The sequence below is a fragment of the Podarcis vaucheri genome (assembly GCF_965113315.1).
Source record: "Podarcis vaucheri genome assembly, chromosome: 5".
Classification (NCBI taxonomy): domain Eukaryota; kingdom Metazoa; phylum Chordata; class Lepidosauria; order Squamata; family Lacertidae; genus Podarcis; species Podarcis vaucheri.
In genome coordinates this window covers 81,780,503-81,796,139 of record NC_138763.1, presented here as the reverse complement: position 1 = coordinate 81,796,139, position 15,637 = coordinate 81,780,503, and the positions used below count along the sequence as shown (strand labels likewise).

At 47.0% G+C, this 15,637-nt stretch overlaps 1 protein-coding gene across 3 annotated transcripts in view; it reads left to right on the top strand.

The window, feature by feature from the left end:
* The first annotated feature begins 1,227 nt into the window (after positions 1 to 1,227).
* The window catches only part of NRG3 (neuregulin 3), a 615,395-nt gene continuing 600,985 nt past the window's right edge, over positions 1,228 to 15,637 (top strand). Inside the window, exon 1 of one of the 3 annotated variants that reach the window (XM_082222408.1) lies at positions 1,228 to 3,477. In XM_082222408.1, coding sequence (XP_082078534.1) covers positions 2,730 to 3,477 — 748 coding nt within the window. In that variant the 5' untranslated portion in view covers positions 1,228 to 2,729. The remainder of the gene's footprint in view (positions 3,478 to 15,637) is intronic. The other 2 variants (XM_082222407.1, XM_082222406.1) reach the window with 2 other exon arrangements.

The window sequence follows — 15,637 nt, the reverse complement described above, 5'->3', positions numbered from 1 at the left end:
ACTAAGGGTTCATCAACTCTTCCATTTGCCCAGTGACAAATCCACAGAAATCACGATTAATGATATTCTCACGATTCAGCTGTAAACAGTGTATTTCCCTGGGGGAAAGTAGTGGGAGTAAAGAAAAACCTCTAGAACCCATATGCCTAGAGATCACAGGATTGAGGTGTGGGTGAGCCCTGTAAGGTTCCTTAATTTTAGTGGGTCTACTGTGAGTAAAACCAACTTGAATACCACCCTCTGTTTCACACAGCATAGCACTAACTTATGGAAGTCAATGCCACAGTGTTTTAAGACCTTTTAGATGGCTTTTAAAAAGAAGTAGCCATGGAGATTAATGACCATTAGTTCCGGTTGCTAAATGGAATCTCCGTGTTCTGAAGCTGGGGCATAAGAATGAATGGGGGAGACGCTCTTCCCTCCTTTCCTGTTTATTAGCTTCCCATAAACATTTGGCTCTTGGAGGCAGGGTACTGGACTGGATGGTCTGATCCTACAGGTCTTTGCTTTCTTTTTTAGGCGACCTTGTAGGCGGTAGTAACATAAATACTTGATACCTTTCTATGGTAATCTTTCACAACGTCCCAGCAAAGGAAATCACTCGCTATGCCCATCCCTACCTTGCAGATGAATCCTACAATGGTAGAGTTGGAAGGGACCCCAAGGATCATCTATTCCACCACCTGCAATCTAGGAATCTCAGCTAAAGCAAGAAATGGGGGCAAAGAGAGCTAGTGGCTTGCCTAGCATAGGAGCCAACTCCTGGGGGTTGAGGTCCTTTGCCCCCTCCCCCAAAAAATATTTGCGGGGCCCCGTCCCCAAAATTGATGGGTATTGCCATTCAAATGATCTGTGCGCACCGTGTCTTGTGATCGATTGTGTGGGGTAGGGCTTACCTCCCCCCCCCCCAATATTTTATTCAAGTTGGCATCCCTGTTGCCTAGTGAGTTGCCCCAGTGAACTCTGCGTTATCACTTGGTTCTTTCCTTCTTTTTCTTTTCACCTTCCCAAGCCTGTCTACAGCAACTAGTCCTTGCAACGAGAGTCCATGCGCCTTTACGAGTCCCGGACCCGGCGCCCGAGCCACCCGCTCGGGCAGGCATTCCGCGCCAGAGGTGTAGCCGCCGCCGCCGCGCCCTGCTGGCTCCTCCCCGTCTCCGCGCACCCGCGCGCCTCTTTGGGCATGCAGCCGCAGTAGGAGTGCAAGACTCGCCCGGAACGCCAGCCGCTCCGGAACCGACCAGGCAGCGGCGGCGGCTGCCCACCTACCCACCCCACTCCTTACCGGATCTCCCCCCTCCCACTCCGAAGGGGGGTTTGCCCGGATCGTTCCGCTATCTTTGTGCGCAATAAAGAAACCACCCCGAGGCTTGGCCACGGGGAGGCGGCATCCTCGCCACCGCCCCCCTACTCTGAGCGCACCAGCCTCTCCCGCACCCCCAACATGCTGCAATAGGAGCACTCAGCCTCCGGGAAAGAGGGCTGCCTGCCCGGCCAAAGGGGGCGCCGAGACCCGCGCGGAACAGTCCTGGCCGCCTCCCTCGGCAGGATTGTTATTCCCAATAAGGAATATATATTTTTGGTGTACAGTATGTGTGATTTTTCCCACCCCTCCGCCTTAGCCACCCCCTTTCCCCGCTTCATGTAACTGCTGGAAGCTCCTTTGATTGAGTAGCTTTGTTTTAATGATTATTTCCCCCCTCCCGGATCCGGATCCAGTTTGGATGTCGCCTTGGACTTGTCAGCAATGCCGGGCTGGTGGTGGCGGCGGCGGCAGCGGCTCCCGGTTCTCCCGCCGCGTCTGCGCCTCGGCTCGCTCGCTTGCTCGCTCTCCTTTCCCTCCGCGCTGCCTTCGGATTGGTCTCTCCGCTTTAAAGTGCTGTCCAAGGGTTGGCTGCAGGGCTGCTGAATAACAGGTGCAGTTTGCTGCTCCGTCGCTTCGGGGAGGAGGAGGAGAAGGAGGTGGGGGGCAGGGGGGGGAGAAGGAAAGAAAGCCCAGCAGCCGAGGAATGTCGCCGCTGCTGCTCCAGCCGCTGCTGCTCCAGCCGCTGCTGCTTCTGCTTGGGGTGTGGGGTGGAAAGGGGGGCATCTTCAACATCATCACCCAAAAGCAGGAGCCAGAGGAGCTTGTTTTTCCCACTCCCGCTTCCGTATGGAGAAATGGGTTTCGTGATTGTTGCTGAATGCGGATCTCTGGGCTAGGAACGAGAAGGGGGAGACAGAAAAAGCACCACACCAGCCCCAGCACCCAAGGATCATCATCATCACCATCGAAGGAGGTGGATTTTTTGGGACTGCTGTTTTGGGTTCGTGCGGGAAGAAGCGCCGCGGATTCCTCATTTTTGGGGGGGGATAAGAGGGGGGAATCGAAGGTAAAAAAGGAGGCTACTTCAGCACTGCTGGAGGATGGGGAGAGCTCGGCCATTCCAGCTGATTCAGCAGCGGTTGTGTGAATGCGTGTGGATGTATATGTGATGGCGGGGGGTTACAGAGCTCTAGGTTGAATGGGGAAATGTCCTTTCGGTAACTGACGGCAGCTTCCCCCTCCGTTCTGTGGGATCTTCTTCTTTCTCCCTCCCCACCCCTCCCTCCCTCCCTCTGTGGCTCGCTCGCTCTCTTTCTCGCCTTTGCGCGCCCCCTCCCTCGCCGCCTTTGCTCCGCATGCTTCTCGCTCCCCCCCCGATGCCTTTTCTTTCCCCGGGGGGAGGGTGTGCCAGGCCCCTAGGAGGATGAGCGAAGGGGTCTCCTCTCCTCCGGGTGCCGCAGCTGGTGCCGAGGAGGGGGCGGCCGGAGCCGGGGGTCCCGCGGGCGGCGGCGGCGATGGGGGCGCCGACCCGGCGGCCCGCGAGGTGCGCTGCAGCGACTGCATCGTGTGGAACCGGCAGCAGACGTGGCTGTGCGTGGTGCCCCTCTTCATCGGCTTCGTGGGCTTGGGGCTCAGCCTGATGTTGCTCAAGTGGATCGTGGTGGGCTCCGTCAAGGAGTACGTGCCCACCGAGCTGATGGATTCCAAAGGCATCGAGCAGGACCCCTTCTTCCTCTCCAAGCAGCCCACCACGCCGCCCAAAAGCGTGGACACCACCACCACCAGCACGGCCACTACCACCACGTCGAGGACACCCAATCGGATAAGTACCCGCCTCACCACCATGACCAAGGCGCCCACCCGCTTCCCGGGCACCCGGGGCCCGATCCGCGCCGGCCTGCCGAGATCCACCACGGCGCGCCACACGGTCGCGCCCCCGACCGTCCTTGCCACCACCACCACCGCTGTCCCTTTCAGCACCACCATCCTGATTTCCCGCCCTGCGCCTGGCACCCCTGGGACCCAGCCTCTGCCCATCTGGCCCACTGCGGCATACACTACCTCCTCCTACAAGACCTATCTTCAGGACTCTGCTCCGTCCTGGACCTTATCCCCCTTCCAAGAGGCCAGCACCACCACCACGCCAGAGGCCAACACCAGCCCCAAATACCGTAAGTGAGACCAAACTTCTTGCTTTGCGTCAATAGGGGGAAGGCTTCCCCCTTCCCTTTTTTGGAATCCGGGTTGTTGGCGTCTGGGTGATTCTTTATGTATATATATATATGGAGGGGGTGGGGTGCTGTTGAAATGTCTCTGTTCTAGACCTGATTTCGAGTGCTTGTAACTTGGTGCAAATACCCAAAGGCATCCAGGCTTCCTTGAAGTTTGTCTGGGCTTTTCTTCCAGCCTGGATTCTTTCAGGAGAGATTCCCTCCTCTTTTGGATGTTTGTGATGGTGATGATGATGGAGATGTAACTCTCCTAATGGGCCCTTGGAGGTGGAATTCATTCACAAGACAACAGAGAGAGAGAGAGAGAGAGAGAGAGAGAGAGGAGCCAACCCCCACCTCGTCATTTCTGGCTTTGCCTTACCCCACCCTCCAAAGCAAAATCAACGCACACACCCAATTCAAGAGGAAAAAGGAATGTAGCAGGTTTGGGGACCTCACCCGTGGTCCTTTCAAGGGCTTTTGTTAGCGGCCTGGGCTAGAGGGAGAAAAATGCTGACCTTGATGGTTCTGTGGCTTATAAGGAGATGAAGAGGAAGTTAAAACTGAGAGCTAGTGCTTTGGACTGGAGCTTTGGCTAGGTTGTGCTCAGGATTGTTTGACAAGGGGTGTGTGCCTCTGTGCTGGTGTGTTTGTCTTCACCTTCCCATTCCCCTCCCACCTTTAGAAAAGACAAGACAAGAAATGCTTTCCAGCCCAACTGTGATCCACAGTCCCTTCCCCAGGGTGCTGCGCCATTGCAAAATAATGAGCCCCAATTCCATTTCAGGAGAATGGAAGAGAGAGCACACCCCATGAATATATGCATCAGCTCAGGGAAGTCGCCTTTCTCTTCCTGTGAGGCTCGCTCCAGCCTCATCAAACGAGTGCATCTATGAAGGAGATATATATATATATATATATATATATATATAGTGGGGGGGGGATATTTCCTAGGCAGATAGGTGGATGGGTGGGGATCTTTCCTCCCCCCCCTCTTAGGCTATTGGTTTCCAGCACTAACACACACACCCCAATCCATTCTCCTCACCCCTCTCATTTGAAAATGAGGATTGGGTACATTCTCTTGTGAAGGTTATCTAGGACAAATATCATCACAATCCTCTCTCTCTACTCAGCCAACTTCTGGGTACCACTATTTAAGGAGTGGAGGGCCTGTGATCATAACTGGGTATTTGTCTGTCTTCTTTGATATGGTAGAGCAAGCTAGAAGCTGGGTTGCTACATGAAGATGGGAATCCTGTACTTACCAGTGAGTAAGTTCCATAGAACTCAGCAGAGCTTACTTCTGAGTAGGCAAACATAGACTTGCACTGTAAATCCCATTCTGAACCAATTTTATTACCCTGCACTCTCTTCCCAATTTGATGGGTTTTCTTATTTAAATAATTTGTTTCCTCTTTGTTCTTTCTCAAATATTCCTTTAAAGCTGTTTGCTGCTCATAATCTAGGCTGAAGAGCAATATGTGGGAGCCAAAGGATGCTATGGTTTGAGGAAATCAAGCAAAGGGTGTGTGTGGAATTAACCTGGGGGAATCAGCCCAAGAGGATAGAGTACATGAGATGGTCAGTGAGAGGTAATATATCCTGTGGTCAACAGGCAAGAGACAGCTGGAAGGTTGTTAAGTTGCATTTGGCTAGTGTCCTTTTTGTGATTTGGGGAGGGTTTCATTCCTTTACAGAAAATGAAGCTGAAATGCAGAAACACACCTTCCTCAGTCCTCTCCTTGCTTCCCTCCAGAGACTGCCTGATTTTTCATGCTATGCCCCCTCTTGCATTTGAAGCTCCTTCAGAGCAGAAACCTATCTGGTATTTCCCAAATGCATTTATTGTCTGCTGCTGGACAGGCAGGATGTTGTGAAATTTGGAAATGCTACCCTGCAGCCCATTCCCTCCCCCATCTAATTCCCTCCCCCAATCCAACTCCATCTGTAAGAAGACTGGTAAATCCACTATGATTTTCTAACCTTGCTGAGTCCTTAGATTATAGAACCTGCTTAATAGATGACTGTCAGCTGGCAGGACCTACTACCCACCCTAACCAGCCCATTTTCTCTCTCTCTCTCTCTCTCTCTCTCTCTCTCTCTCTAATACACACACACACACACACACACACACACACCATGCCACACATATGTTCAAGGACTGTTTATGTTTGCAAGCAATCCTTGGTCCAGATCTTGCTAATATAACTGTTTAAATCAGAGTTTAGACCTATGTGTTCCCTCCCTCTTCGCTCTTCCCTGCCCCCTGCAGCTTTGCTAAAGCACAAAATATAAGAAGTGCAAATCCACCAGAAATTGACCCTGTTTGAGCACATTGATAGCCTGTGATTATCATTAACGGGAGATTAAATAGATTACATAAAAAAGGATTGGAATTTATAGGGCATGTGGAATTCCTCTCCCTCCCCCACCCTCCCCAAAGCTGCACAATTTTCTGTTTCACATAATCTTTCTATCAGGTTACAGTGGGAACAGAGTGGAAGTGATACTGTAATTTTCCTTGGTGGGTGCTCAACCTTCTGACCTGATATCTACATCTTTCACTCGCTTTGATCCTCAATTCTCCCCCTTCCATTTTAAGGCCTTTTGTAGGAAAGGGGGGAAACGTAGATAAAAGGAATACATTCAAATACATTAGTTTCTGGACTCAGCTGTCTGTTTCTGCTCTTCCTATGACTCTGTTTCTTGAAAATAGTAATAATAGCAATAAAATATAAAAACTGGGTCTACAGTATTGTGTGAATATGAAAATATATATAAGAGAATGCTGAGCAAATTCTTGTGTTGATGGGAGAAAGGCACACGCTAAAGGCAAATATGTAATGCTCTGTTTAACTACTAATATTTTTTTGGAAACGTAAGTGCTGTGGAAGGGTAAGGTTCAGGATATCTCACAGAATTCTCAGCACCACATTTCCCAGGATCCACTAGGGGAAGCCGTGGTGGTTTAAAGTGGCATACAAGCATCAGAGATATCGAATTGTAGGTAGGCCTTGTGAATGTCTTCCTGGTGTTTTTGAAAGAGGAGTGCCTGATATGAATTCATGTGGAGTGATGTTTGAGACCTTTGCTGGTTTTTTAAAAAGGCTTTTCTCCCCCCCTCAGTTTTTTTCTCTTACAGCTGTTATGAACAATGAACAATCATTTACTCAGAGTCATCCACTCTTCTTTATCTGCAGAAACAAGCAAGACCCATATGCAATGAGCCCCCTTGGAGATAATTCAGAATCTTATTTTAATTTTATTCCTTAGCACATAGGTGACTCAAAATGAGACACCGGCCACAATAACGAAGACTTTGCCAAACTTGTTCCCTCCAGAATTTGTAGGGCTACATAGAATTGTAGAATTGGAAGGGATCCCAAGGGACATCCAACCACCTCCAATGCAGGAATCTCAACTAAAGCATCCATGTCAGATGGCCACCCAAATTCTGCTTTAAAATCTCCAAGGAAGGAGAATCCACCACCTCTTTTGGGAGTCTGTTCCACTGTCAAACAGCTTTTACCGTCAGAAATTTCTTCTTGATGTTTAGTCGGAATCCCCTTTCTTATAACCTGAATCCATTGGTTCAGGTCCTAGCATCCAGAGCAGGCAAAAACATGCTTGCTACATTCTCCACATGATAGCCCATTAGATGTTTGAAGATGGCTTCCATATCTCCCTTCAATCTCCTCTTTACCAGGCTAAACATACCAAATTCTCTCAACTGTTCCTCATAACTCTCTTCCTTGCTGGCCTGCGCTGGCTGGGGTTGATGGGAGTTGTAGTCCAACAATATCTGGAGGACACAAGGTTGTTGGAATCTGCCACAATTCTATTTATTTATTAAATTTGTATAAAGGAAGCCTGAGTTGTAGGTGTGAAGAATGAAAACAGACAAACAATGGACTCTGTAGTTGCTTTGGCTTCTTTCAGGGCAACACACCCATTTGTATATGGTAACAAGAGGCTGGGAGTGTAGCAGTAGCATCACTAGGGTGGAACAGTAGGAGCACTTGCCCTCAGTACAAACCGGATGGAGCAGCAAAGTTTAATCAAAGATCTTGTATTGGAAGTGTGTTATAATACAGTGGTATCTCGGGTTAAAAACACCTCGGGTTACAAACACTTCGGGTTACAGACTCCACTAACCTGGAAGTAGTACCTCGGGTTAAGAACTTTACCTCAGGATGAGAACAGAAATCGTGCACGGGTGGCACGGTGGCAGCAGGAGGCCCCATTACCTAAAGAAGTGTCTCAGGTTAAGAACAGTTTCAGGTTAAGAACGGACCTCTGGAACAAATTAAGTTCGTAACCAGAGGTACCACTGTAATTTTAATACAATGTTTCCTTGCCAGGAGGCTTTGTGAGGGCAGCAGACTTGGAAGAATAGCTTCTCAAAGGACCAGCATTTGCAACCTCACACAGGAAACATATTCATACATAGTCATACTGGGGGGGGAAATGACTAGAGTAGTGAGGGATTCCCCCCCCCATAAGAGTTCCTGAACAGGAGAATTCCATTTGCACAGGGACAACTTGGCATTTCAGCATCAACTGGTCCCATTTTATGGGGTGGGGTAGGAGTGTTAAAGGACTGGAAATCTGCCCTGGTTGCAAAAATGGAACAGAGGTGAGGAAACTGTGGCTCTCCAGATGTTGTTGGAATATAACTTACTTCAGCCCCAGCCAGCATGGCTTATGGTCAAGAGTGGTGGGAGTTGAAGTCCAAGAACATCTGGAAGGCAAATGATTCCCCATCTTTGCATGAGAGTGCAGACTCTGATAGAAGAGGTGGTGATGATTTTCCATCTTCTGTGCAGCAAAAGGGAGAGAAACTCAAAAGGGTGTGTCTTGAACTACTGAAGGGAGCCTTGGCATTTAAAAATACAAAACAAAGACCGGGGACTCCAGGACTATAGGGAACTAATCCTGAACCAGAAACCAACTATATCCTGAACCGGAAACCATATTAACCTTATTTTAAGAGTTCCTACTATAAAGTGAAATGATTCCCTCCTCCCCATAATATATGCTCTTCTAGGGCTGAAAGCATTGATCAAATCAGTATATAAATCGACAGGTTCATGCACTGCAGATTAAAAATTGATTACTGGATTGAAATTAGAAGCGCCCCTGTTTTATGCTGTTGTTGTTGCATACAGTATATGCCTCTGCAGCTCCTCAGTCAATTGATGTGCTGCAGTTAATTTTCCAAACACTTGCCTGCGTTATTTAGTTGAGAGAAACGGTAATCTGCTTTCAGTTCCTCAGAAGATCACTTGCAGTTGGTATTATAATGTAATATTTAATCTGTTAATGATGCTGTTTAATCAGACACAAGCAAGACAGTCAATTGACTGAGGAAACTAACTCGTTGATAGCCTTAGAGTCCACCCCCCTTTGATATTTTTGGTTCTACAGTGACTTTGTTGCTATGTAAAACTGAAATATTATACTCAGACTAGGTCTCCAGCAAGAATTCATCAGCGCAGTGAAACTGCTTCCTCTTGCATTAATTTATGGCCTAGCAGAGAAACAAAGAGCAGCCAAAGCTGGATCACATAATGCAGAAGAGCCAAAATAGAGCAATGTTCCAGAAATTGTAATCAATACCCTTTTGAGAAATAGAACAGAGAAAGCTCTTTCTATGAGCCTGAACTGCTATCCGAGGTTGCTTTAATTTCCTTCTCGTTCTCATTCAGAAATATAAAGCTTACCTACTGCAATCAATTATGTGCAGCTAGTAAATGCTCATCATTATTATGAGAAGAGTGTGTGTGGAAAGAAGTCCATTAAATTGCAGAGGCCCCTGTGGGTGTTTTGCAAAGAGTGCACATAGACACATTGCCCTCCTCCTCTCACATGGGATTCTTGCGCATGGAGGCAGAAACATGGTTGGTGGGGAAGCCCCAGGAGCAATGTTTTTTGTTTTGCTTTTTTGCCTCTCAGGAGTACCTAGGAACCATTCATTTTATTATGGCATAAAGTATAAGGGTGCACTGATGTAAGGTTACGACTGCCCCCCAGGGAAGCCCAGTCTGGGATCAGTTTTGCCTCTTTGCAACTATGTCCAGAACCAGACACCATCTCCATTTCCTTCATCTGTCTGTCCCTGCCAATGCTTCTGTTTCTTGGTGTTATGGTAGAATTTGTGGTGGAGCCTTGGAAACACCAGAGTGTGTTGGCATGGTGGGCTTTGAAGAGTGTGACAAGCGAGAGAATGTTAACACACGACTATTACATAGATAAAGCATGATATTGATACCACCTGTTCAAGAAATCAGGGTTGGGTTTTTGGATTTCTGAGGGGAGAGGGGAAGAATCTAATATTTTGATTTCAGGGGAGTTTTATTGAGATAGTGTTGTATTTTAATGAGACATTTAATTTTAAAATATTGATGACAGGGCTGAGGGGGAATGATCAGCAGCAGGTTTACATGGACAGTAAACCCCTCAGAGGCGAAGGCGCACACTGCTGAAAGCCTGCTCTCTTCACAGCCCATAAAACACTTCCCAGTTCAGTTGACACATCATTTACCAGTGTGGTGAGACCTTGATCACAACCGAACTGAAGCCAAGGCATTTATTTCATTGGACAGCAGATTAGGCCCTGAGCATGCAAAGGAATTATTAACACATTCTGGAAATCTAAGCAGAAATATGTTTCTCTCCTTCTTCTGTTTTTTTTTTTTATAATTCTTATTACACACACACACACGTATACACACACACACACACACACACACAGTGGATTACAATTACTGTAAAGCAATTTTTTATTTAAAAAACCCCAGAATAATTAAATTCATAGACACACATCCAGATATATACTGAAGTCCATTCTGAGTTGAACCTTGCTTCCTTGGAAAATGTATTAGTGAAATTCTTGTCTGAAACAATACTGATCTGCATATGAACAGACAATGCTGCTGCATCAAACAACAACAACAACCCACCACTTCATCTACCTCAATATGAGCTACTTTTAACTAGAGATGTCAGTGATTAAACCTGGATTCTTCTGCATCAGTGTTGGGGAAGCTCAGGCCTGGGGGCCCTCTAAACCTGACCTCTGGGGTTCTCCCCAGGCCACACCTCTTCTCAGGCCACACCCCCTTCTAGCCTTGCTTTGAACCCTCCTTGGGTGTTTTTTGTTTGGCCAGGGTGAGTCCTTGAAGGCTGATCATGCCGCTAGCTTCCTTGGATGAAGGATAGAGAGGGGTCTATAGGTGGCTGCAGAAGCTAGCATATTTTTCAAGGGTACGTTTTGTGTTCATTGCTCCACTCACCTTTGCTCCTGATCCAGTGTATCACTAGCATACACCCTTTGGAAAGTTTTCCCGAAGATAATGCATCCAATAGGCTGAAGAAGACCCGTGAGAGGGCACTTTACCAAGAGGTGGAGCTGCCCTCTTTTTGTATGCAGCTGAACCTACAATGCAATCTTTTAGAAAGCCCAAGGCATTTTGGTACCTGAGGCGTTATATCCATATGGCATGTTAGGGCCGAGGTGGTGGTAATGGAACAGAAACCAGAAGCTGCCTTTGGAAGACCTTTGGTGCCTCTGGCTCAATACTGTCTATACAGACTGGCAGTGGCTCTCCAGAGGTCTTCCCAAAAGCCTTGCAGTGAAAATAATAGAATACTAGTACCTGATGCCCTGGCCCACTCCAGGGATGCCTCTCGCAAAGGGCGTTCCTAGGCAGCCAGTTAGCAGTTCTCTGTAGAGGGCCCACCAGTCTGCACAGACTCCCTGGGGACTGAAGTGGAAAAGGGATATTTTTACACACACCAATAAAGCTTTGTACATGCCAAGAGGTGCTGTCCAAGGTCTTCTGCACTCTGCACACAGGGTGGTAAGGTGCAGCGTGTATTGGGCCACATCCTGACATCACCTGAGTCACCACATGTCATCTTGGGGAATGTATCTCAGCTTGTGTGGTCACTAGGGGCAGCGAAATGGCTTGGGGAGGGGGGAACTTGGCTGTGTAGTAGACCAGGGGTTGCCACAGGCACACTGCAACCAAACACATGATGTAGTCTACTCAATTAGCTACAGCAGAATGTTTGTTTCCAGCCTCATTCCAATGGAGGACTCTGGGGATGCTGTGGGCATCAATGAAGACCTCTGCAAGTAGATGTGTGCTTAAAGGCGCCCCACTAGCAGCTCTGGTAGTTGACTCGGACTTATATATGATGCATTCATGACCAAACTAGATGTAGCATAGGAGACAAATGGAGTATTTCATGATGGCTGGATGCAACTGTGGGGCCTCTGAATTTGATCAGAGCAGCAGCCAGCAAAGCATTTTCCTGGTAAAAACAGGCCTCCTAATTTACTTTCTTACTTGCAGAGGAAAGGTCTATGTAAATTTTCCTGCATGGAGAACACAAAACTGGGGGTGATATACAGTCTGCAAAGGGATTTGTTTTGCCCCCTGGCTCCAAATGAATTTGGAGGCCTCACCATAACTGCATTGAATTTTAAAGGGGGGCGGTGTCAGGTTATACTGTATAGATCTCCTGTGTCAGGCCTAGTTTGGCCCTAAGACAGTCCAGCTTCTATCAAGAATGTGGTACTTTGGTGCTCTGGCCAAATAAGTGGAATAATTAGCTACACTGCTTGTACTTGGGTCATATCTCTGAAGGATTCTGCTGTGCTTTCATGTTGACAGCTAAAGGCCATTCTTTGCCAGCAGTGATTAGAAACAGGACTTTCCAACTGAATCAGATGCTATGTCTCTAAAAGGTAAAGGTAGACCTGACTATTAGGTCCAGTTGCAGACGACTCTGGGGTTGCACACTCATCTCGCTTTACTGGCCAAGGGAGCCGGCATTTGTCCACAGACAGTTTTTCTGGGTCATGTGGCCAACATGACTAAGCCGCTTCTGGCGAACCAGAGCAGTGCACGGAAATGCCGTTTACCTTCCCACCAGAGTGGTACCTATTTATCTACTTGCACTTTGACAAGCTTTCGAACTGCTAGGTGGGCAGGAGCTGGGACTGAACAATGGGAACTCACCCCATTGTGGGGATTCGAACCGCCAACTTTCCAATCAGCAAGCCCTAGGCTCTGTGGTTTACACCACAGCGCCACCTGCGTCCCAAGCCTTTTGTCCCAGGGTAGGGTCTGAGGGTAAATGATGCAACCTCCTTGCCAGAAATAAGCAGGTTAGAGTGTGTTCAGTACCTGGACAAGAGATTGTGCCAGAACCTCATAGAATCATAGAATTGTAGAGTTGCAAGGGTCATCGAGTCCAACCCCTTGCAATGCAGGAATCCTTCCCACGGCCATCCCTGGGTGGTTTTGAACCACCAACTTTCTGATTAACAGCCAGATGCGCTGACCCATTGCACCACTGGGGGCTGTATGCCCCCTTCAGTTCTATGGCAAAAGAAAGGTGGGATGTGATAGATAGGTAGATAGATAGATAGATAGATAGATAGATAGATAGATAGATAGATGATAGATAGATAGATAGATAGATAGATAGATAGATAGAATAAGGGTTGCCAAGCCTATCCAGTATTTACTTTTCTGTTAATTTGTCTGCACAGAAAACTGCAAAAACAAGGGGGAAAGTTTATGTCAGGAGTCATGTTTTCTTTATTTTGTTTTATACAAACACACACACATGCGCGCTTTGGGTTGTTTTTTAAAGGGAGGGGGTGTACCGTATAAGTCAGAGGCACTTTGTCCTTACATATGTTGTTATTTTTTTAAAGAAACTTCATTGGAAATGTTTACTCCAAATTCAGATGAAATGATACTTGAAAACAGAAGCTGGCACACAGTCACCATACCTCTCTCTCTCAATTTCCTCGATGTCCAACCTGCCCACCCTGCTGTGACCAGGAAGACATTTATTTGCCCCACCATCAAGCAAGGGAAGGACTATAACTCATTGGGGTATGCAGGAAGACCAAGGTTCAATCCTTGGCATTTTCATCAAAAATATAGTGATCTGGGAAAGGAGGTGGTGATCTGGTACCAGATGATAGGAAATATCGTCACCTGCTGCTGCTGGTGGTCAGAAGAGACAGTAATGGGATATAGGAACACAAGACCCTTGGGGCATTTATAAGTATTAGCAACTTAATCCAGGGACAATCTAGGCCATAACCCTCCTTCAAAGCTTGGTCAGTGAGGGGACAGGCAAGATTTGAAATAGCAACATTTGGTGTGCTTGCTTTGGGCAGGTATTTGGATTTTTGCTTTATTCAACTGAAGGAAAGGGGAAGTTAAGCAAATGGATCGTTTTTGAGCCCCGCACCAGGAGGCAGAAGTGCTGTCTACTATCTCACTACTCTGAAGTTCTTAAGGCTTAAGAACATAATATCTGAGTCTGAGAGACTATTTAGAAATGAGAGCCAGTAGGTCACGTTCAGTGAGCTTGTCTGTGAACTAGGAAGTCTCCAGTTCAAATTTCATCTCTGCCATGGCATTTCTATGCCTACTACAATTCTAAACAAACCTGCTTGGGAAAGTAAGCCCCATTGAACTCAGTGAGACTTACTCTAAGCAGGCACACACAGGATTAGGCTGCATTTGGGCAAGGTAACATTGCTCAGCATCTTCCTCCATTTGCAGTAACATGGTGGGACATCTCCAAAAATAGTGGGACATGGTGCTGACATTATGTATGTGAAATATTTCATACACTCAAAAAGGGCACTATGTAGACAAAACATATTATCAATCTCTTATTTAAGTCATGATGGCATTTTATCAGCCAGTTGTTTTATTCCTGGTACTTGCAGAATAAGGATGGCCTGATGCAAAAGAAGAAAAGAGTCCCTGTACCTTTAATAGTTGCATAGATGCAGGGATTTCAGTTGTGTAGCTTGCTTAGCTTATAAAGGTGCAGAAGCTACTTTCCTACTCTGCATCTGGCTGCCCTATCCCACAATGCGATGTAGTGGGCAATCTCAAAATAGTTACATGTTCCTTTTAAATAATTAATCTATGCAAATTTTCACCAGCTGTTTTCTTTTCCTTGCTGGGAATGGGGGCAAACCTATCTTTAGATGGAGCTTCTATATGTGCATGTGTGTGTGTGGGGGGGGGGGTACTTTGACAATGGATGGACTTGTGCAAAAATTCCCAATTTTTGGATTTTAAGTCTCTTTAAAACCCACTTATAAGATAGTGTGCATTATATAGAATCCATATACAGCAAAGACTCAAACAAATTGTGTATATTATAGAGCAGAGGTAGGCAGAAGATAGGTTGGGATCTACTGGTAGATATTTTGGGGGAGACTGGCAAGGGATTTCTGATACACACACACTCCCCACACACAGTTGTATTACAGCAACACCAAAAAAAACACCTTTGTCCCTGTAAACTAAGTTGCTGAAACACAGTGCTTAGGTGAGAAGCAGAAGTGAAATTTTGCATGAAAGAGCTCATGAACTTGGTTCTGGCACTAACCACTTGCTCAGAGGCACCCTGTCCTTAATTCTTAGCATCAGTCTACACACCTGAATCACTAGTGCACTTTGCTCCAATTGTTTGTTCTATACATACTTATTCAAAGGTAGGTCCTGATGAGTTCCATGGGACTTATTTCCATGCGAAGTGTGTGTAGTGTTGGGGGACCTGCAGCCCATGGGCCTAATGCCCTCAGTGTGGTATAGCCCAAACCATCCCCATCTGTCCATTGATTCGCATGCTATGATGTCAAGTGCCAGAAGGTAAACCCAAGAGGCTAAATAGAAAAGGAGGAATTGGGAGTGCGCTCTAAAGGTGTGTTCACATCACCATTTCCTATGGCTCCAGCATGTTCCCACCACAAGTATTGTTAAGCCAGGTTCACATGATGTTAGCCACAGTCCACCTGTATCCCATAGCTTTTGGAGAAATACTCCTTTTTGGTGTACCTTCCCTCAAATCAGCTTCCATCTGGTTCCAAAATGGAAACTGCCATTCTTTTGTGGTGTGAACACTTCAGGCAACTTTTGCGCATGTGCTGATGACAGCATGGGTGCAGAAAGAAACTTCACTTGGTGTGTGGAAAGAAATAAACAGGTGAAGGCATCCCTTCCTCCACTCTGATGTGAACAGTGGCAGGAGAATGCAACGGGATATGCAACGGGGAGGAACAAAC